This window comes from Solanum stenotomum, chromosome 4 (genome assembly GCF_019186545.1).
Source record: "Solanum stenotomum isolate F172 chromosome 4, ASM1918654v1, whole genome shotgun sequence".
Classification (NCBI taxonomy): domain Eukaryota; kingdom Viridiplantae; phylum Streptophyta; class Magnoliopsida; order Solanales; family Solanaceae; genus Solanum; species Solanum stenotomum.
In genome coordinates this window covers 13,999,281-14,023,381 of record NC_064285.1, presented here as the reverse complement: position 1 = coordinate 14,023,381, position 24,101 = coordinate 13,999,281, and the positions used below count along the sequence as shown (strand labels likewise).

The window sequence follows — 24,101 nt, the reverse complement described above, 5'->3', positions numbered from 1 at the left end:
TTCTTTGAGTGTGTTTACTCTGTCATGTTACTGCTTTAAAGTTTTTCAGTAATCACTAGTGAATAAATTGGATTTACATAAAGATTTTGTCATGAACATATGAATTATTTTGAATTTCTTTGATAATTCTTTATATTTGTATTTCTAGGAAACTTAAGGCTGCAAATGTTGGTTATTTTAAAAGATGGGACAGCAAAAAAGAATTGAAAATGTCTCTCAATGTATTGAAATGACATTCAATTATTTTATTAAGCATGGAGGGGCTTTAAATTGCCCGTATAAAACACATAATCTGCATAATTTGAAATTTAAAACGACCTAAAATATCTCAACAACTCAAACAACCTAACTAAAATTCGAAATTTCAAATTCATCTTAAACTAAACAACTTATTTTGCTAAAGACAATTGTAGTAACTAAAAGCAAATTTCAACAACATGAATTTTAAGGATCGATATTTCGTGTTATTGTGTACTTGGTTTATTTTTACTTTGTGACATTGTGGCCCTTTATTCTGTCAGTAAATGGCTCCTTAATGGCATTTAGGTACTTGATGTTGTTATATTTATGCTTTTACACCTTTAATGGCCGGTACTTATCTTTTAGGGAAATCATCTTGTTCTAAGATTATCCTTTGTCTATACAAGTAATGTTACCATCTAATTATTCATTCAGATGCTTTCGAAAATACTTAATTTGAACAATATTTTAGTCATTAATATGATACTTTGAAGGAACTATAGCTTATTTTTGTTGGTGTTGTATGTTCTTAAAGTTCATTATATAAAATGCATGAACAAAAACTAGTTCTCCGAAAAATTTAGTGAATCACCTAGTATGTTTTCCACAATCCTCAATGCAACTTATGTTGAACTTGCAGCAACTTGGAATTGTACTTATTCTTGCTAGCTATCTCATGAAAATACCACTTTCCTCTACTATTTGGTTAAGCAAAGGACCTGGTTTAGTTTGGCTTCAAATTATCAATCTTCTATCTTCTTCAGGTGCCTTGACAAAGCTGCTGTAGTTTCAGACACCGAATCGAAAACTGGGGACTATTCCAATGCTTGGAGGCTCTGTACTGTTACACAGGTTGAGGAACTGAAAATTTTGATCCGCATGTTCCCGATATGGGCAACTGGAATAGTCTTTTCTGCTGTTTATGCACAAGGGACGTTGTTTGTGGAGCAAGGGATGGTAATGGACACTTCCATTGGTTCCTTCAGAATTCCTCCAGCATCTCTTTCACTTTTCGATATCATTAGTGTTATTTTATGGGTTCCAGTCTATGATAGGATCCTTGTTCCAATTGCAAGGAGGCATACCGGAAATGAAAGGGGATTTTCCAAGTTACAGCGAATAGGAATTGGACTTTTCCTTTCTGTGTTGGGCATGTCAGCTGCTGCTATCGTTGAGTTCAAGCGTCTACAACTCGCAAGAGACTTTGGTTTGGTGGATGAAGCAGTTGCAGTACCTCTCAGTATCTTTTGGCAGATTCCACAGTATTTTATCTTGGGAGCAGGCGAGATATTTACTTTCATTGGGAACCTCGAGTTCTTTTATGATCAATCACCCAATGCAATGCGTAGCTTGTGCAGTGCATTGTCACTGTTGACCAGTGCTTTGGGTCATTACTTGAGCTCTTTCATACTGACAGTAGTAACATCCATTACAACTCAAGGTGGCAAACCTGGATGGATTCCAAACAACTTGAACAGTGGGCATCTTGATTACTTCTTCTGGCTCTTGGCTGCACTTAGCTTCTGCAACTTTGTAATCTATCTTTTCTGTGCCAAAAAGTATAAATCCAAGAAGCCATCCTAAGTGCAAGTTTGTTTTATACGCTAAGTGGGCATTTGGCCATGGAAATTAAATATTATTCATTTTATTTTGGAATTTTTAAAGTTGAAATTGTGTTTGGTCATACTTTTTGCGAAGGATATTTAGAATTTGAATGTATTTTTTCTGACTATGGTTTATAATCCGCAATTTCTCAAAAGGAAAAATGGCTTAAAACACACTGTAACTTTGCTCAAAATTGTTATTACACACTCTGATATGCTTGCATTTGATGGCACATTTGATGTTTTTAGCTATGAATAATTGCTAGTTCTTAAGCAACGATAGTGACTTTTAATATTTTTTCTACAGTGTTAGATAGGAAATCAGTCAAGTCGAGAAAGAAAGCAAAATGAAGTAAAGTGCTGCCAAAGGAGAGCTCTGATGGCAAGCGTGACAGACCGTCAGGGTAACCGTCATACTTGCAGAGAAAAATTCTAGTGTTTGAAGCCTGGTTGATGGAAAAGACGACGAATCGTGAGGCCTATGATGTGCCGTCAGACCAAGCGTTACACTTGCAGAGTTGATTCCATCTTCTGTAGTTCAGGCGACGCTGGGTCTAACTGACCATCAGATCTCTGATGAGCCGTCTGCATTTGACATGCAGGGTTACAACCACTCTTTGATGAGCACACGACGGTCAGACGTCACACTTGTGTTGGGCTGTCAGGCGAGGCGTCGGACGAGTCAGGAAATTGCAGTCTTGATTCAAAATTCCTGGAACTAGAAATAGTATTTTTTAGGGTTTCTTTTAAGATCTTATTTTTTGCGAAGAACACAATACCACTTGAACGAGAGTTTACACTGATTTCTTGATATCATTATGTTGATTGCCTTTACCTTTTGTATGTAATTTCACATTCGAGTACCTTCAACCATAAGTGACCAACAACAGCTATCAACGTGCATTTGATAACCTCTCAATTCATCTTAGACGTTGAACTTCATTTAGCTACTTTTAACCCAGGCCCTTTATTATTTGCAATTCACTCTTTTCGCATCTCTTACATTAACCAACACTCCTTCCGCTACTAACTTCTATTTGAAAGTTAGTTGTTAGTTGAAGTTGTTATACATATGCATGCCTGAGTAAAGAATGTTTGAAACTACTTGATAGTCCATGAGTCTGTAAATACAGTGTTAGGTGTTGGTTGAGGACAAGTAAATGCTCTAAATTGAGGGTGTTGATGTGCCGGCATTTGACGGCACATTTGATGCTTTCAGCTATGAATAATTGCTAGTTCTTAGGCAATGATAGTGTCTTGTAATAGTTTTTTCTATTGTGTTACACAAGAAATCAGTCCAGTCAAGAAAGAAAGTAAAATGAAGCACAGTGCTGCCAAAGGAGAGCTCTGACAGCAAGCCCGATGAACCGTCAAACCTGTGAAAACACAACTCCAACTTTAAAATTTTCAAATAAAGTGAATATTATTTAATTTTCATAGTCAAACGCCCCCTTAGTATATAAAACGAACTTGGACTTAGGATGGCTTCTTGGACTTATACATTTTGGCACATAAAACATAGATTACAAAGTTGCAGAAGCTAAGTGCAGCCAAGAGCCAGAAGAAATAATCAAGATGCCCACTGTTCAAGTTGTTTGGAATCCATCCAGGTTTGCCACCTTGAGTTGTAATGGATGTTACCAGTGTGAGTATGAAAGAGCTCAAGTAATGACCCAAAGCATTGGTCATCAGTGGCAATGCACTGCACAAGCTACGCATTGCATCGGGTGATTGATCATAGAAGAACTCAAGGTGCCCAATGGAAGTAAATATCTCGGCTGCTCCCAGTATAAAATACTGCGGAATCTGCCAAAAGATACTGAGAGGTACTGCAACTGGTTCATCTACCAAACCAAGGTCTCTTGCGATTTGTAGACGCTTGAACTCAACGATAGCAGCAGCTGACATGCACAACACAGAAAGGAAAAGTCCAATTCCTATTCGCTGTAACTTGGAAAATCCCCTTTCCTTTCCAGTAAGCCTCCTTGCAAATGGAACAAGGATCCTATCATAGATTGGGACCCATATAATAACACTAATGGCATCGAAAATTGAAATAGATGCTGGAGGAATTCTGAAGGAACCAATGGCAGTGTCCATCGCCGTCCCTTGCTCCACAAACATTGTAACCATTTGTGCATAAACAGCATAAAAGACTATTCCAGTTGCCCATATCGGGAACATGCGAATCAAAATTTTCAGTTCCTCAACCTGCGTAACAGTACAGAGCTTCCAAGCATTGGAATAGTCCCCGGTTTTCCATTCGGTGTCTGAAACTACAGCAGCTTTGTCAAGGCATCTGAAGAAGATGATGTTATGCACAAGATCCAAAAATTTGAAATTAAATATTTTCTACTTATATTGACAAAGGTGTAAAAGCATAAATATAACCACACCAAGTGCCTAAATGCCATTAAGGAGACATGCATTTACTGATAGAACAAAGGATCGCAACGTCTCAAAGTGAAAATAAACCAAGTACGCAATGTCGCGTTGTTATGGATATGAATTGATAGATTTGAACTATATTGATGTAGATATTGTTGAGCGTTTGACGCATCAATTGTTTGAAAAGCTAAGCCTATGTCCAAGTAAGAATTTTTGGCTTTATTATTTTCTTTATAAATGTCATGACTTTCATACGAGCATTATGATAACATAGAGGAGAAAAGAGTTTAGAATAAAAACGTTCTCCTTGACAAAGAAGAGAATATTATCACCTCAGTTCATCAGTGTGCAGTAGCTTTCTGCTTCCGTCAATTACAGAGCTTTTGTCTGTGGTTTCGTAAAGTAGTGTACTATCATCGGGGACAGGCAAGGTCCATTTGTGGAATGCTGCAACCAGAACCTGGCATATTCTTGTGAGAGGACTTCCCCCAGGCCTTTGAAATCTGTAGAGTGGTGTACCGAAAAAGAAACTTGCAATGGCAATGCCCATGAAAACTGCAGGGATGCCAAACCCAAAGCCCCATCCATAATTTTGTTGAATCCACACAATCAAAGTGCTTGATATCAAACCTCCAATGTTGATAGAAAAATAGAACCAATTGAAGAAGGAACCCTTTGTAACCCTCTCTTTTGGATCTGTGTCATCAAATTGATCAGCACCAAATGAAGAAACACATGGCTTAATCCCACCAGTTCCAAGAGCAATCAGATAGAGGCCAAAAAAGAATATGGCATACTGAGCAGGAGTTGCTGAAGGGCACACAGAATCTACACAGTCAGGGGGCTTAAAAGCAGGAACTGAAGCTGAAAGTGTCAATGTGCACATTCCCTACACAATCAATAACACAAAAAGCATGAAATAACAAGTGTAAGTCCAGCAAAGATATATATATATATATATATATAAGATGAAGAAAGGCAGCAAGAACGGGATATATGCTTCGTAATTCATTGTTGCAAAAGGGAAATAGGGCACTAGAAAGTTAGGTTCCAGCTCACAAGACAAGACATGTATCAGTTGTAAAGATACATGTCTTGTGGTTAAAGTTTTGATTATACTAATTGTCCACAGACCATCATCAACATAGATGATAGTCGATGATCATTAATAAAGTGGTTGAATTCTTACATCAATAGAGAAATTAATTAGAGATAACAACAGCTAATCAGTTGAATAGCAATGACCGAGAGTTAGGAATAATGATAGTTGAACTTGAGAAGCTTTCCTCCATTGGGAGTGTTTTTCGATGAAAATCCTGAAATTGGTTTTTAAAGAAAAGAAGAGATTGCGTGTTTGCAATATTTGAGCAAATAATTATAATGTACGTTTATTCATTTTGATCTGACTTCACCGATAACAATGCCACGACAGTCAATCTGCACTTGTTTGGAAACTCTCCAAGCTAATCAACTTCAACCTTCACCCTAGTGTACCTAAGTCGAGTTTGATTTTGTAGACATGTCCACTGTCAAAGGTTTCCCAACAGCTGATGCAAGAGAAAATACTGACTCTTTAGCGGATAAATCAAGAGGTAGGCCTGAAACAAAATATATGCAACTGCAATTGACTTTCTTCATCTGGATCAAACCAACAATCCTGCTTTAACATTGGTAAAAATATCTCTTTAAAACTTGATATAGAACCCGGCTTGGCTGGCACATTAACTTGGTCCTCTAAAAGTGTTAGCCGATTAACACAAAATGATTTCTTAAGAACCTTATCTTGCAATCAACCTTGATCTCATATTGAGTTGGAGTGATCTTTCTTAAATCTTTGAGTTCCGGCCATCTATTTGAAATTTACCAATAACAGCATATTGTAAATTTTCATTGATGATAAGTCAATCAAACTCTGTCTGAATCCCATGTCATAGTAGGTATGCTGTGGTGATACGCAACAGGTTTGAGTAGAATAGATTGCATGGGGATGTAGCAGTGAAGGGTTAATTAAGGAGTGAAGCATCAGAAGTAAGGTTAGGAGGCTGTCCAGCAGTCACAACCGTCATGACTACTAATTGCCTCAATATCCCCCAAACTTCGTTAGGGAAGTGCTGCCTGCCTTAGCAGTTATTCTCTTTTCCATTTTTGAAATGGAAAACATGTTTTCAAAGCCCCAGAGTTTTAATCACTTGATTCTGTAACTTCTACTACTATTTTTCCTTTTCTTGTTGTCTCTCTTTCTTTTTTATTTTGGGGTGGGGGAGATGAAATACTCTCTGCTGTTACAAATAGGAATGACTAAAACATCTTCAAATATCAAAAGTTCCTTTTGACTATAATTCCACTGTCTATCCTAATGTTCCAGATATGAATAATAAACTAACTAGCTAAAACACAATAAATTTTATAAGTGTAACTTCTGTTTGACTGTCATCTGAATGTCTATATAAGATTCAGTAAAAAGTTGATGACGGACCCGCACCACTACTTCTGTTCCACCAAATTGTAGAAGAATAAGATTCACCAAGGTTAATCTCATCTCAGAAGCAAATAAGTTTAGTATTTTATGTAAAATGAAGCTGAGATATTTACCATGAAGTAGATAATAGAAAAAGTAGCAATCGTCCGATATCTTCCCCAGTATGCATCTGCCATCACAGCCCCAATAAGGGGCGTTAGGCAACAGGTGCCTAGCCAAGTTGTGACATTTCTAGCTGCTGGGACATTTCCCTCATGTAACTTCTTGGTAAGATAGGTAACAAGATTACCAGCAATACCAAAGAATGCCAAACGTTCACAACATTCATTACCTTAGACGAAGGTCCGCAATCAAATCAATTATACCATAAAAGAGATTGAATAAATAACTACGCCAAAATTTGAGTCTGACATACCAAGAATAAAGGGGCAAGCTCTCCAATTCCCTGTCTCACTCCTTAAAGCAGGATTACCATTGATATCAACAGAACCATCTCTAGTGTAGAGTCCACTATTCTCATTCTACAAATACGAAATTTTTATGAATGCCAAATACTATTTACGTCTTTGATATTTCATAAATCTGAAAGACTTAGCCCCAAATTGTTGAGAAAGATAAAATAGCCTTACTTGTGGAGTACGTCTTTGAAATCCTTATTTTAATGATAAACATAATTGAGTGATTTTTGAAGATAAAAATCTTCAGTTGAGTGATTTTATTCATATGAAACAAAGTTAAATGATGACTTTGCTAGATAAATTCTCATTGTTCAGTAACTTTTTAAAGATATTAACTCGTATTTTGAAGTAGAGAAAGATAAATTAGAACCTGATGAATGCCACCATCTTGTAGAAGAGGTATTTCTTCTGTTTGAGTACCCATACACACAGCTTCAACTTGATGGATCACAGTACACTTCACTTTATCTATTGAAATTTTTCTTTGAATCTGCAAAGGGAAATGGCACATGAAGAGCAAAAATGGGTCAACCCACAGAGAAATTGAATACTAATATGCTGGACATGCATATTGTAGAATCATATTTTCATGTGATTGAAATCATAACACAATAGTATTAAATTTTATATATAAATAAGTTAACCTCCTAATTAAATATATGTATGATTAATTAATATCTCTCTAACTCATCTTCAAATCAGTTACCAAACGATTCCTAGATATATTAGTTCTTTCATATATAATACACTGATTTTCTCATTACTTATACATGTATTATTAGTTATGTGGTTTCTAAATTGCAAATCAAATATCGTATTAGCTACCAAACAATTCCATAACTTAATTTAATATTTCTTGTTTTTTATAATATAAAATAATTTATAATTATATAATTAGTTTAAATTATAAAACTTTTTTTAAAATATATTTTTTCTTTGAACTTATTTTAGTGGTTGAGCATGGATGATTCTGATGATGGAGTGGAAAGAATAAAAAATTACTCCAAAGCAAAAAAAACAAAATTAAAAAAAAAACACGAGGAATTATTTAAATGAATTAATTAGGTAAGAGTGTAGTGGACAATTATTTGAAGAAACATGCCCTCTTCCACTTCTCTTTATTTATATATTTCACAAAGCACATCATTTTCCTCTTCTTTTCATTAGACTCGCTTTTACTTGGTGATAGATTTTGAAGTTAATTCTTAAAAAAGATTGAGTTTTTATAATTAGCAATTAATCATAGATTTTTAAATAATTTTTAAAAAAATTAAAAGTTTAGGGTAAAATTTGAATTAAAGTTTCAACAAATTTTCGAAATATATTTCACTTTTTTTTAATAAAAAAATATATATAAACAAGATTTATACTTATATGTTTTACAAAGGGAAAATAATTCGAAATATATTTGAACTTTAACCAAAATTATTGTAAGAATCTCAAACTCTGAACAAGACCTATTATCTTGTATTATTTAATAGTGTATTTTAAAGATATAAAGGTACTACGTAAACATCATAAATATTGCATCATTATAAATAATAACTTATTCAACGGACACTTATATATCTTTATCATCATCATCATCAAACCCAATCTTCAAAATTTAGCGAATAACTCAATGAACCGTCAGAGATTTTGTGCCGATTCAATCCATCTCCGACGAAATTGTATTTTGTGGCTAATTTGGGAGGTTATTGAATTCTTCCTTGTTGATCCACATTAGCGTTGAGTTCTCATAGGAAAATGCAACGGAGGAGGACGGTGGTGAGGAAGGCTTTGGGTTCTTCGTTGTTGACCCAAATCAGCGCCGAGTTCTCAATTTACACCTCTTGGTGTGAATTAACAAAATTAATTATTAAAATAATTTGGTCAAGGTGCGTAACCGCATCCTTGAGTTTCTTAAATATCTCAAAAAGATGTGAAACTACATTCTTGATTGAAATGAAATTTAATCATTATTGTTACTCATCTAATTTATAATAGAGCCTAATATATACCTATGATTATGGTCACAAGCTTAGCAAATTCCTTGAATCCTATTAAGGATATATATATATATATATAATGTGAATGTTGTTAAACACAAAGCTCTCTTTTTTATTGATATTCAGCAGTCATCCTTAAGCTAATTCTTTTTCATCTTTCACAGTAATATTCTAGAAAACACCTAAAGATCAATTTTAATCCACTATATTTTATTTATTTTAAATCTAAGCAAAGATATTAGTAGAATGACATGAATAATAGACCAAATAAATTATAAAGTTATTTCAAAAATCAAACAATGCAAAATAAATTACACACTTTTTCCTAAAAATTAAACAATGCAATAACAAGCCATAAAACTAAATCAATCAAATTTCAATCCGTATTTCATATGCATTTAAATAACTCTATGTAAGACCCAAATAAATAAGATAAAGTGCTAGAGTTGGACCTTAATCCGTAGATAATTTCCTAAAGAAAAGAATTTGAATCTAAAAAAGAGCCTTAATTTTGACTGGAGCCTCCAATTATAACCTGATTTTTTGGTTGTCTGCGTGTGTTTGCGTTTTCAGAGAAAAAAAAAGTTGTTTTGGTGCGTGTTGGTTTTCTTCTTTTTTTTGAGTGTATTTGCTGATGCGTTTTTGTTGACGTCAATCTGCAAATTGTTTTTGGTGGGTTGGGTGTGCCTATTGTATGTTCTGTGTGTGTGTTTGTATGAAGGAAAAGGAAAATGTGTAGATGGTTTTTTGGTTATCTTTTTTTTTTTTTGGGTTCTCTACATGTGTTTCTTCTTATGTGTATTGTAGTAGTGCATGTATAGATATGGGTGTAGATGTGGTGTAGGTGGGTGAAGAAGAGTGGGGTTAATGGGTGTTGTGAGTGGTTGGGGTAGTTGAGGAAAATGGGTAGCGTATGATATTTATTTTTTATAATTAAATATATAAAATATAAAAAATATAAAAATCTTAACTAACTATTTTAAATTACTGAAAAGAAAATTATAAGAAAAGCTAAATAGCTAATTAAAAAAATATAATTAAGAAACACTAGCTTATTTATTAAATCTAAATAAAAATAAAAAAATATTTTTTGTAACTTTTCATTTTATTTTTTTTAACAATTAAAAATAAAACTTACCTTAAAAAGTGATTCTATTTTTGTTGTTTTCAAATATTTTAAAATAAACTTAATAAAATAAGATAAAAGTCAAAATATTTAAATTAGATTTATAAAAATATTTAAGCTCTAAAAATGATGTAAAATTTTAGGTTCGGTCAAAAATTACGTGTCTACAAACTAGAAAAAAGAAAATAGTCTAAAGCCCTCCAATCTATACCCGAAATTTCAACTATACACTTCAACTTCACAGGTAACCTATCACACCCCCTGAACTATTTAAAACTAAAATAATTTACTCCCTAGACCCTTACGTGGCACAGTGAGTGTATCTCAATCTCTTAGAGAGTGAGGACCAACACAGATAATAAAACTTTATTTTTGAAAGTTTCATAAATATGTGTATTTTTTGTTATTTTTTTCTTATTAATTTCTTTCTTCTTCACAACATAAATCAAATCTCTTCGTGGCAATTTGATTGAGCATCTATGGCAGCACCAAAGTTCTTCACCATTTTGAAATCATTCCTATCACTACATTAATTGATACACCACAAATCGTTTATATCAATTTCATCCGTTATTCTCCATAATCAAGAACTATATATCAAAAATCTTTGATTTATGCACCAACAATCTTTTAAATCAAAGCAAATTAAATTAAGCTTGGATACGCTTAATACATGAACACCCAAATGATTTTCTTCAATAAACTTTGAAAATTAAGACAATTTTTTATCCTAAATTTAATACCCAACACACCCACGACTAATTTTAATAACTTTTCGTACGCATTTGAAAAGTTAGCATCTGTTCTTCATCTTCTTCATTCCATTACTCGGAAATTAGATGCAAAACCACCCTAAATCATCTCCAAATTACCTTAAATTTTAGATATAAGCTTCCCACGATGTTTCCAACCTTTTGATATATTACCCACTCAAAACGGTGCTCGTTTGTGGCAAGTCGAATTGTTAGCTCAAGCTTTTACACTAATTTTAATGGAGGGTTCAAGCTCATCGATTTCCATGAAATTTCGGGTGTTTCTTTAAATTTGAAAATCACAACCATAAACTCAATCAAACTCAATGTATTCAACTTCAAATAATTAACAACCATCTACATGTTTCAAATTGGAGATCCAAAATACATTCATAAACTTTGATGTTTTGACATTAAATTGTTTTTTTAAAATAATAAGTCAAAAAGAAAAAAGAATTAAAAAAAAGTTTTAAATAAAATTTCTATAGAGTGTGAGTCTCACCCATTAGCATAGATGTTGTTATGACGTTTTAAGGGTGTAGTAATTCCTGTTTTAAACAGTTCAGGGAGTGATAGGACACCCATAAAATTGGAGTGTGTAGTTGGAATTTCGGGTATAGATTGGGGAGACTTTAGACCATTTTCTCATTAGAAAATGTTTATACTACTTCATTCAGAAAAGATTAAGAGATAAAAATATTTTCTATTTTATTAAAATATTTTATCATTATCTAAATGAAAAATAGTGAGGGGTTACTATGAGGGATATAATAATTACTATAAAGGAATTTCGATAAAAATATTACTTTTAAAGAACCTTATTCTTATTTCTTTTCTTTTAAAATCACTTTAACTAATAAATAAATAGGAAATAATTAATCATTCGTTTTCTCTTAATCTCATTTTAATAATTAAAATAAACCAGGTACCTTTTAAGCTGATAATATATATGTATATATATATAGCTATATATATATATATGTGTGTGTAAGATCTTAGTAAGTCCGTCATTAATTTTCATTTAGATAATGATAAAAATTTCTAATAAAATAGAAAATATTTTTATATCTTAATCTCTTTCGAATTGAAGCAGGATAAACATTTTCTAATTAAAAAAATAATAATGCATAACTATCCTCTAAACTATGACCGAAATTCCATTGACACACCTTAACTTAACCAGAGTCATGCTACCCCACCGAATTCATTTTTCTATATTTTCATGCACCTTTTGTGGTGACATGATACCTTCAACTAGGTAGGTTGGTTGCGTTTGCACAACATGCATCTGCCACTACTGTAAAAACAAATTATTTTTTTATTTTTTTAAATCTTCTTATTTTCTTTATCTTGTATTTAAATTAAGTCAATACACACAAGTTTCTAAAAATAAAATTCCTTGTATCTAAACATTTTTTCTTCATTTTTTTTACCTTCCTTTATTGTTTTTTATTTTTGTTAATTTTATTTATTCTTTTTATTTTCTTTTCCTTTCCTTTTGATTTGGTTTCAAATTTAATTTTAAGTGCCTTATATTTAAAATAAGTTAATTCCGAACATATATCAAAATAATTGAAGAAAATCAAATTAAACATAAAAAAATTAAAACTTTAAAAACTAAATTAAACTTTTTAATTAATTTATTTTTTTAAAAAATACACATTTTTTAAAATAATAATATAAAGAGAAAAGATAAGAAATTAATGAAAGAAAAAAAAAAGTTTAAGAGAGGAAGAAATTAAAATAATTATTTTACAAAGAAAGAAATGATATATATATATATATATATTTATGTATACTAACTAATTTTAAATAGACCGATAAAAAAGGACGTGTATCTAATTTTTTCAGTCTTTATGCGTATGCACATTTTCTTTGCCACGTTAGCTTTTGAAGGTGTGATTATTCCATTTTAAAATAGTTAGATCCTGGTTAAGTTTAAGCATATCATAGAGATTTCGGTCATAGTTTAGGGGTACTCATGCATTATTTCTAAAAGAAAATCAACATTAGGAAAATAATTTGTTGAAAAAGAAAAGGATTAAAATATTTATTGAAATAAGACATTTTTAACCCATTAAATAATAATAAGAGAAATTTTAAACCAAATTATTAACCATATAAATATTTTTATTCATTTTACCTTATTTTACTGTGTAGACTTGTTTGAACTTGGTACATTGGAATGGAGAGAGGGAATGCGTAAATACAACTTTAAAACTCGAGCAGAGACCTAACTTGATCTCAACAGTGGTAATTGGGTTTGAATAACTGCAAATCAATGTGATTTGAAATGAGATCAAAGTATGACTGTAAGGAAATGCATCTTCAAACTGACCCAAAATATAAAAATGAGAGGGAACAATATCTTTTTAGTCTATTTAACTTCTCTGTCAGTTGACCCATTTTTGCTCTTCTGCCATTTTTTCCCTTTGTAGATTCAACAAAAATCTCAATTTTTAGTAACAGATACAGTAAATTGTGAGATCCATCAACTTGAAGTTGTGCGTATGGGTACTCAAACAGAAGAAACATCTCTTCTGCAAGATGGTGGCATTCATCAGGTTTCAATTTCTCTTTCTTTACTTCATAATTCAATTTTTAATCACTCTGTAAGTGGGCATCACTTTATTTGAAATTTTTGAAGTTGGAGTTAGACTTGTATTTGATCATACTTACTATAGTTTTTTGAAAGTTATTCATATACAATAATAAAAGTAGATGCAGATGTGATTACTTGCAAGTTATTTTATGATTAAAAAAACAAGTTATTTTTTTTTGGCATTCTTAAAAAATTTCCTATTTGTAGAATGAGGATAGTGGACTCTACACTAGAGATGGTTCTGTTGATATCAAGGGTAATCCTGTTTTAAAAAGTGAGACGGGGAACTGGAGAGCTTGCCCCTTTATTCTTGGTATGCCATACTCAAATTGCCCTTTTATTTTCTTCTCTTTTTACCTGTTTTGGTATAATTGATTTGGTTGTGGATCTTGGTCTCAGGTAATGAATGTTGTGAACGTTTGGCGTTCTATGGTATTTCTGTTAATCTTGTTACCTATCTTACCAAGAAGTTACATGAGGGAAATGTCTCAGCTGCTAGAAATGTTACAACTTGGCAAGGCACGTGTTACCTAATGCCCCTTATTGGGGCGGTACTGGCAGATGCATACTGGGGAAGATATCGGACAATTGCTACCTTCTCTATTATCTACTTCGTGGTAAATATCTCAGCTTCATTTTACACAAAATACTAAACTTATTGTTTGTGAGATGATTATTAAATTTCTTTCTGTGACTTGGATATTCATATTATGTCATCTTTCGTTTCCTCTTGAGATTGTTTTCAGCCTCCTAATCCTCCTTCTGATGCTTCACTCCTTAAACCCTTCACTGCTACAGCCCCATGCAACCTATTCCACTCAAACTTGTTGTGTATCAGCACAACGAACCTACTGTGATGTGGGATGCAGACAGAGTTTTGATCGACTTCATCAAGGAAAATTTACAATAAAATGTTATTGGTAAATTTCATATAGATGGCCGGAATTTAAAGATTTAAGAAAGATCGATCCAATTCAATATGATCAAGGTTGATTGCAAGATAGGGTTCTTAAGAAAACATTGTGTTGATCGAGCTTTTAGAGGACTAAGTTAATGTGCTAGCCAAACCGGCGTTCTATCTCAAGTTTAAGGATATTTTACCAATGTTAAAGGGGGATCCTTGGTTTGATCCAGATGAAGAACGTCAATTGCAGTTGCATATATTTCATTTCAGGACTACCTCTTGATTTATCTGCTAAAGAGTCAGTATTTTCTCTTGCATCAGCTGTTGGGAAACCTTTGACAGTGGACATGACTACAGATAGTCTAACTCGACGTAGCTGTGCTAGGGTAAAGGTTGAGGTTGATTAGCTTGGAGATTTTCCAAAAAAGTGCAGATTGACTGTCGTGACATTTTTATCGATGAAGTCAGATCAAAATGAATAAAAGTATATTATGATTATTTGCCCAAGTATTGTAAACACTACTGCCTTCAAGGTCATAGCGGTGAGGATTTGTTGCATGTTACACCCAAAAATTGAATGTGGATTAGAATGAAGACCAAACTGGTAGGTTATATGATGTACCTTCTATTGATACGACTGAACCAATTAAAGTGTTGAAGAGTGGTAAAGTTGTGTGCAATCCTGAAAGGAAGCACGTTTAGGATAAGGCTGAGTAGTAAGAAGGTTGATGGTGCAACTGATCAATGGATTGTTGCTCATAAATCTGTTGGTTCAAAAGGTAAGGAGTTATCTGATTTACCAACAAATAATTCTCTTGCTCCAATAGCTGATGTAGAGGAGAAAGAAAACTAAAGTGATGCTAATAACAATGTGCTGACTGTACCAGATGACTCTCCTAAGGAAGGAAGCTAATACTTCTAATTTAACTACAACGCCATTTACTATTTTGGAAAGGGAAGATATTCCATAGCAATCTAGGATGGAGGATATGGGGGAAGAGGCATTGGTTGATTTCTTTTAACAACAACAATAATGTAGCCAGTCTCTTAATCACAAGAAACATGATTAGGAGACTTTATTTTTCCTTTTCCTAGCGTAATTATAGAAATAAAATATTTCCTTTTTATTGTAATTGATTGCCTTTCCTTAATTAGTTAGGATTCACTTGTATAAATACCCTTCTCATGGAGTATAAGGACATACTGAAATACAAACAAGGCTTTTCTTCTTCCTCAATTCTACAGGAAGAGAGCTAAGTCTGCTAAAGTGGTTATTAAATATTGCTAAAGGTCACAATAAAGTATCTTGGCTTTTTCCTTCAAAGGTCCTGCATAAAATGGAATCTCGAGAGAGTTTTATTGACATGGTCAGGAGAATATTTTCCAACAACTGGTTTTCGATTTTTCTGAATGGACAATCTTATGGATTCTTTTAATCGTCAATAGGTGTGAAGCAAGGTGATTCCCTATCTCGAGCTCTTTTTATTCTTTCTGCCGAAGTATTTCTAGGAATTTAAATGCCTTACATGATAACTTAGTGTTCTGTGATTTTGCTATGCCAAAATGGACTCCAAAAAATCAATCATTTAGCATATGCGGTTGATACCATAATTTTCTCTTCAATAGATTCTCTTTATTTGATTATAGAGGTATTATTTGAGTATGAAGGTATCTCGGGCCATAAGTGAAGAGAAGAGTCTAGTTTATATCCATGATAAGGCATCAGAGGAATTGGTGCAAAGAGTATAGGACGAAGAGTTGTCATCTTTACTGGTATCAACAAAAAGAGTTCTCCTTTTACTCATCTTGACTATACCAAAATTTATAGTAGAAGGAAAATTTTAAAATACAATGATATTACTATAGAAGTGATGGATAAGCTTCAATCTTGGAGAGGAAATCTGTTATTCTATGGAGGACTAGCCACAATGATCTCCCATGTTTCACAAGGTATTCGGATACACCTACAATCGAGTTGATTCTCCAAAATGTGTAATAAATCAATTACATAAATTATTTGCTCAATCCTTTTGGAGTCACTCGACTGGTAGTAGTGGAAGGCAATGGACATCTTGGGGCACTTTATGTTTGCCAACTGGGAAGAAGGTTTGGGTTATATCCTTACATGATGCTAAATTATGGTAGAGTTTTTGAGGAAAACCTTCTTCGTGAATCTCTTTTATGAGTGATAAAATATTGTAAAAAGCTTCACTCGATTATTGTTCCATGGAAGAAGGTTTCTCATGTATGGCTTAAAATGTTAAGAGGCAAGAGAGTTGACTGAGTATTAAATTCGGTAACAAATTAACATGGGATCCTCTAACTTTTGGTTTGATAATTGGACGAGATTAGGTGTACTTTATTTTATAGCGTCAGATGATTTTCCTATTGATGAAGATGTCATGAATGTGCCGGAGGTCCTGGACGAAGTTTCATGTAATGCTGGAACACATTCCCATTGTTTATCAGAGGATATTGCTTCCCATATTATTCATGAAATTCAGCCCCCTAAGTTTGTTGATACTCATATTTGGAAAATTTTGCATTTGACGATGATGGTGAGGTATGTTTCAACTTTCAACTCATTTGAGGAGGTTTTTCCCAAAGATAGTAGGATTCTTAATTTGGACAAATTACAACGCCCTTCCTCCACGTAAGAACCATCAGGAATTGATGAGTGAATGCCAAGGTGCTGACTATTTGTTGAAGTTGTGGGCCAATTTAAGTGAATTCACGTACCTGCAAAACATCAGATGCAACAGGGATGAAATTATGAGGACAATGGAAATGTACAATTTCTTGGTTCAGGAACGTGCAAGACTATTGTGTATCAGTTTTTTATTATTTTACATAAGCATTTCTACTGTTTTTTCATGGTGTATTTGAATCTTAGTAATCAGTTTAAATCCTAAAATGCTTTTGCTCTACTTAATTTTTGCAAGTTCTAACTTTAGATATGCTGTACAAGGTAGAAGTGACCCTGCCTATTCTATTGGTTTGGAATAAATTAGTCACTCCGGCACACTGCCTAGTGAGATATTAACATTAAATAGAAGTGATACATATTTAACCTTTTTCATTTCTTTTATAATTGGTGGGTGCAACTGTGGTACCAAACATTTGACCTTGGTTCTAGGTGTATGTATTGTTGTTGCAACCTATGTTGCGCTGACTCTCCAAAACAGTTGCCGCACCAGTGTCGGATCCTCCAAAAATGCACTACTTTTGGAGGACCCGACACGTACTCATCGACTTTTTTGGCGAGACCGAGTAACATCGGTTGCAACTTTGAGGAAGGTAGAGCCACTTTCCTGGCAAACAGTTTAAGTGCCAATTTCCTTTTATGAAAGATCCAAAGAGATCTACTTGACCTTCTAATCATTTATTTAGAGAAGGGCAGCCAAGTGCACTAAGCTTCCGCTATGTGTGGGGTCTGGGGAAGGGCTGAACCACATGGGTCTATTGTACGCACTCTTCTAATACTGTTATAAATTAGCTATTGATTTCATCATATGGAACTTATAACAACTTTGTGAAGTGTGTGATATTTTCCAAGTTTTAAACAAACTAAAGTTGGGGAAAACATAAGAATGTGACAAGGAAGAAAGAAAGTAGCTATCTGCTCAGTGCCTTTCCTCTTTTGAACTCTTATGGTTAAAGGCCTCATCTTTACTGATATAGCAAGTTAAAGTGAGACAGTAAATACATGTCTTGTCTTGTGAACCGGAACCTTAACTTTGTAGTGCCCTATCTTCCCTTGTAACTGGGATTTTACCTTTGCTCTAGCCTCTAATGCAACAGTGAAGTTCTTGCAGCCTTTCTTTCTCTCATATCTTCTTGCTGGACTTACACTTCTTATTTGATGCTTTTTGTGTTGTTGATTGGTTATATAGGGAATGTGCACATTGACAATATCAGCTTCAGTTCCTGATTTTAAGCCCCCTGAATGTGTGGGTTCTGTGTGCCCTTCAGCAACTCCTGCCCAATATGCCATATTCTTTTCTGGTCTCTATCTGATTGCTCTTGGAACTGGTGGGATTAAGCCATGTGTTTCGGCCTTTGGTGCTGATCAATTTGATGACACAGATCCAAAAGAGAGGGTTAAAAAGGGATCTTTCTTCAATTGGTTCTATTTTTCTATCAACATTGGAGCTTTGATATCAAGCACTTTGATTGTGTGGATTCAAGAAAATGCTGGATGGGGCCTTGGGTTTGGCATCCCTGCAGTTTTCATGAGCATTGCCATTGCAAGTTTCTTTTTCGGTACGCCACTCTACAGATTTCAAAAGCCTGGGGGAAGTCCTCTCACAAGAATGTGCCAGGTTCTGGTTGCAGCATTCCACAAATGGAACTTGTCTGTCCCCGATGATAGTACACAACTTTATGAAACCCCAGACAAAAGCTCTGTTATTGAAGGAAGCCGGAAGCTACTGCACACTGATGAACTGAGGTAATATTATTTTCTTCTTTGCTAAGGAGAACATTTTTATTTAACACTCTCTTCTCCTCTATGTTCTCATAAAGCTCGTACGGAAGTCATGACATTTATAATCAATATGATGCCAAAAATTCTTACTTTGAAGTCAAGATCACAATATCTTTTATCAAATTATTTCATACTTAGAATTGCATTTTAAGCCATAACTTTCATGAATGATGGAAACTTCACGCTCGCTTTCCCCTTCAAACATACATTCACATTCTAAAACATTTTCATACATCTTTGGAATTATGCTGTTGGGAAAAGGACTCAAAGAATGTATAACTCAAACTTATCTTGGACGTAGTCTTAGCTTTTCAAACAATTGGCGCTTCAAACGGTCACAATATCTACATGAATATAGTTCAAATCTATCAATTCATATCCATTAGAACTCAACATAAGCCATCTAAGCTTTAGAGTTGATCTTCAAGTCATCCAAGTCCCTAATTGTTCATGAATGGTGAAATCTTGATTCACCAATTAATCACCTTGATTAGATAGACTATTTGATCTGTTTGGATCATTGCAATAACCAATTCATATTCGCAATTAATATTCACCTTCTTTCCCAACCAACACAACAACCTTCATTTATACCCATTCCTATGGTTCATCCGATACTTCAAATCAACCATTGTTGCTACTCAGAATTACCTTCTACATACTTATTTAAGCATCATAAACGAAGTGTGGTGGTGGATTACACTTTTGAAGTCAAACCACCCTAGAAATCCAATATGTGGTAATTCTTGAGAATTTGACGAGTTCTAACGAATCCAAAGTGATTTTGATGTTAGTAATTGCATTTAATCAATGAAATCTATCCAAAAACATCATAAGATGATTTCTAGTGTGTGAACTGCCTTGGTGAGTCATCCTTTCAGTGCTCCAAAAACTCTTCTCTAATCCTCTATTATTTTCTCCCCCAGCAATCAAATATATATATAGACAGGTAGATGCACGGTATGCTCACGGCGATGGGGACTGAATGCAGTAGTTAATGTCCTTTGCCAGCCTTAACTAGGACACCTTTTCTCGCGATGCACCAGTAGTGCACAATCCCTGGATGCTTTACGCATTCTGGTTGCTGGTTAAGAAGGTATTATTCATGTATTAAAACTAGCACAATTAATCCATTCAGACCAATGACTATATATATGAAGCATGGACTTCTTGAGAAACCAGATAAAGGAACTGGTTCTCTAGAAAATGAAGATGATGTACAGAGCAAGAAGAGAATCAGTATTGTGCTAGGACCTCAGGAAAGAGAAGCAATCATGATCAATAGCCTAATTGAGGGAAAATTCAGTAGAAGAAGAACAGTACACATGTGATGAAGATGCTAAGATCACATAAGAGACAACTGAAGAGGCTTAATTGAGAAAATTACTTAAGGTGAGATCAAGAACTCTCTTGATTCCCAGTATTTGTCCATGTTCTAGTTTTAGTAATGGTGGAGGAATCTAAGGCAAGTGTCTATCCCAACTTTATACCTAACCGGTACACACTCATGGATAGCACAAGAAGGCTAGGTGAGTTCTGATAAGTTAGGAGCAGAAAACTGATGATAAAAAAGGTAAGGGGGAAATTTAAAGATGCCATTACTTCCCTTGACAAGGTTCTTGAGAACTTATTTAGAATAGCTGCCTTCTTAGCAAAAGAACTTATTTTCTAGTCACCCTTCTAATACCAAAGCCATACTAAATCTTTTCATAGCAGTGTTGTAAGCTAGTGCAAGTTTCTATTTGGTCTAGTCCCTATGGATTAAAAAGATGCATCAAAATATCTTCTCTTTAGGCTTTGATAAAATCTTGGGTGGGAAATTAATATTGCTATGTTCTCATGAGGGTTCTACTAAGCAATGTTGTTTTCTTATGATGCCAAAAGGGCGAAATTTAGAGATGTTCCATTCTCATATGTGCAATGTATTCATGTGCTATAGGCTGAATTGTAAAGAAACACGTTTTTACTTAAAAAGGAACCTGGTTCTATGCAGAACCACTGGGAACCACTGGATATATTTAATGTCCTGAGGAAAGAGTAAGAAGAAGGTTCATGAAGAAGAAAGCTGCAACTGTACTATATATCACTGTAAAGAGTTTTGTAACACTTAGCTATAGAAGAAAGAACCTGGTCCTTACACTGATACTGAAAGATGTTATCTTTAAAAAAGACGTATGGATTTGATCGGGTTCTTAAACCTATCCATCTATACGGTTGCAATGAGTGGAAGGAGAGTCCCTACAACTGATTAAGTGAGCTTACAAACCTTATTTAGTCAAGCAAGGCTAGCCATCTAGTGGGCTACAATATAAGGAAGGTAAAACAAGTAATGTTACCGTCTAATTATTGATTCAGAAGCTTTAGAAAATATTTAATTTGAACAATGTTTTAGTCATTAATATGATTTTTGAAGGAACTATAGATTATTTTTGTTGGTGTTGTATGTTCTAAAGTTCATTTTATAAAATATGTGAACAGAAATTAGTTCTCTGAAAAATGCTTTAAAGAATCACCAATTATGTTTTCCACAATCATCAATGCTACTTACGTTGAACTTGCTGCAACTTATTGGAATTATACTTATTCTTCAGGTGCCTTGACAAAGCTGCTGTAGTTTCAGACACTGAATGCAAAACTGGAGACTATTCCAATGCTTGGAGGCTCTGTACTGTTACACAAGTTGAGGAACTGAAAATTTTGATCCGCATGTTCCCGATATGGGCAACTGGAATAGTCTTTTCTGCTGTTTATGCACAAATGGCTACATTGTTTGTGGAGCAAGGGACAGTGATGGACACTGCCATTGGTTCCTTCAGAATTCCTCCCGCATCTCTTTCACTTTTCGATGCCGTAAGTGTTATTATATGGGTCCCAATCTATGATAGGATCCTTGTTCCAATTGCAAGGAGTTTTACCGGAAAGGAAAGGGGATTTTCCAAGTTACAGAGAATAGGAATCGGACTTCTCCTTTCTGTGTTCTGCATGTCAGCTGCTGCTATCGTTGAGTTCAAGCGTCTACAACTCGCAAGAGACCTTGGTTTGGTGGATGAAGCAGTTGCAGTACCTCTCAGTATCTTTTGGCAGATTCCTCAGTATTTTATATTGGGAGCAGCGGAGATATTTACTTTCATTGGGCACCTTGAGTTCTTTTATGATCAATCACCCGATGCAATGCGTAGCTTGTGCAGTGCACTGTCACTGTTGACCACTGCTATGGGTAATTACTTGAGCTCTTTCATACTGACAGTAGTAACATCCATTACAACTATAGGTGGCAAACCTGGGTGGATTCCAAACAACTTGAACAGTGGGCATCTTGATTATTTCTTCTGGCTCTTGGCTGCACTTAGCTTCTGCAACTTTGTAATCTATGTTTTTTGTGCCAAAATGTATAAGTCCAAGAAGCCATCCTAAGTCCAAGTTTGTTTATACGCTAAGTTGGCGTTTGACCATGAAAATTAAATATTATTCACTTCATTTGAAAATTTTGAAGTTGGAGTTGTTTCGTCATACTATTTGCAAAGAATATTTAGAATTTGAATTTATTTTTCTAAATATAGTTGATATCCCCATTTTCTTAAAAGGAAAAATGGCGTAAAATACATTATAACTTTACCCAAAATCATTGTTACACTCCAATACTATTTTGAAGTGGAATTACTGTCTCCCCAAGTGTTATGATGGCAAAAAGATTGTATGCACTTTCTTTAAGAAAATTTTATTTATAAGCAAATTTTATAAATACTAGTTGTGAGACACGTGCATTGCACGTGAATATCAAATCATGTAATGCACTATTTTAAAAAATAATGTTAATTTATTAAATCAAATTTTAAGTAAACAATTATAAATGGAATAATAAAATATAAGTTCCTATGAACAGTTGATATGAACTTTCTTATGATTACAGATTACTATTAAAATTGTCAAATCAATATTCGAAAAAACCTATAATTATTTATAATATAAAACTAGATATAAATAAGGTAATGTGACACTTTATATGGGCTTCCAATTAGATTTATCTTTTTCCTTTTTTTTTTTTTGACTTTTTTCTCATTTTCAAATTAATTGTGATATGTAAAAATAAAAATGTCACTATTAAAATATCTTAGTTACACCTCTTAAATATAGTTTCTCCTCCCTATAGTGCATTACTTAGTTATTATTGTATTGTTGGAGTTCCTGCTTTCAATATAATATAAAGGGAAAAAAAGACAAATATACCCCCGAACTATTGTAAATGGTATGCAGATACCTTCCGTCATACTTTTGGGACATTGGCGCCCATGCCATCCAAAAACTAGAGCATATATGCCCTTCAATCTAACGAAAGACTAAATAGGGACGCGTGACACAATCTTATCGGTCGATCCAATATTTAATAAATGTCGGGTCGGTGAATAAGATTATGACACATTTATGTCCGTTAGTATAAAGGGTATATATGCTCTAGGTTTTGGACGGTAGGGGCACCAATATCCCAAAAGTATGACGAAGGGTATCTACATACCATTTACGATAGTTTGGGGGTATATTTGTCATTTTTCCCTAATATAAATATATAACCATTGATATAAAATATAGAAGATATACTACATTGGATGATTTTAGTTGAAGTATTATATTAATTTAACATTTAAGTTATGGATTGTTCGAATACCACTGAACTTTGAGATTCTCAACATCTGTAAATCACACGTGAGTTTTTGAGAAGAGAAGAATAAAAAATTTAAGAAACTCGTAGTTTAGAAATGTGAGGAAACTCCTCTATTTATAGTTAACAAAGGTAGTATGAACATGTGCTTATTGTGTTAAATCATAAAAGTCACAACGCTTCAGAAAGTTACAACCCTTCGAAAAGGTCCCAACTCATCAGAAAAGTCACAACCATTCAATGTGACAAAGTGAGTGCTTTTAAAATAAAATAATATAAATAAATATAATATAAAATATAGAAGATATACCAAATTAGGTGTTTTAAGAAGAACAATTGAAAACTTCAAAAAATTGTAGTTTAAAATTTTGAGGAAGCCCTTACTTAATTTAGGGAAAATGCATAAGTACCCCCCCA

At 33.8% G+C, this 24,101-nt stretch overlaps 3 protein-coding genes across 3 annotated transcripts in view; 2 read left to right on the top strand and 1 right to left on the bottom strand.

The window, feature by feature from the left end:
- LOC125862062 (protein NRT1/ PTR FAMILY 8.3-like) overlaps positions 1–1,911 on the top strand; it is a 29,204-nt gene extending 27,293 nt beyond the window's left edge. The window contains exon 5 of the mRNA XM_049542039.1: positions 1,005–1,911. Within this exon, the coding sequence (XP_049397996.1) occupies positions 1,005–1,824 (820 nt within the window). The 3' untranslated portion in view covers positions 1,825–1,911. The remainder of the gene's footprint in view (positions 1–1,004) is intronic.
- A 1,355-nt stretch (positions 1,912–3,266) lies between these two features.
- On the bottom strand, positions 3,267–7,743 carry LOC125862060 (protein NRT1/ PTR FAMILY 8.3-like). Its single transcript, XM_049542037.1, has 5 exons — positions 7,540–7,743; positions 7,127–7,232; positions 6,825–7,042; positions 4,565–5,121; positions 3,267–4,143 (listed from the first exon to the last, which is right to left on the bottom strand). Exons 1-5 carry the CDS (start codon positions 7,678–7,680, stop codon positions 3,321–3,323), a joined length of 1,845 nt encoding a protein of 614 aa, XP_049397994.1. The 5' UTR covers positions 7,681–7,743; the 3' UTR covers positions 3,267–3,320.
- Positions 7,744–13,377: 5,634 nt separating this feature from the next.
- LOC125862061 (protein NRT1/ PTR FAMILY 8.3-like) lies at positions 13,378–22,547 on the top strand. The gene is made up of 5 exons (XM_049542038.1): positions 13,378–13,599; positions 13,845–13,950; positions 14,037–14,254; positions 18,435–18,991; positions 21,619–22,547. Exons 1-5 carry the CDS (start codon positions 13,546–13,548, stop codon positions 22,439–22,441), a joined length of 1,758 nt encoding a protein of 585 aa, XP_049397995.1. The 5' UTR covers positions 13,378–13,545; the 3' UTR covers positions 22,442–22,547.
- The last annotated feature ends 1,554 nt before the right edge of the window (positions 22,548–24,101 follow it).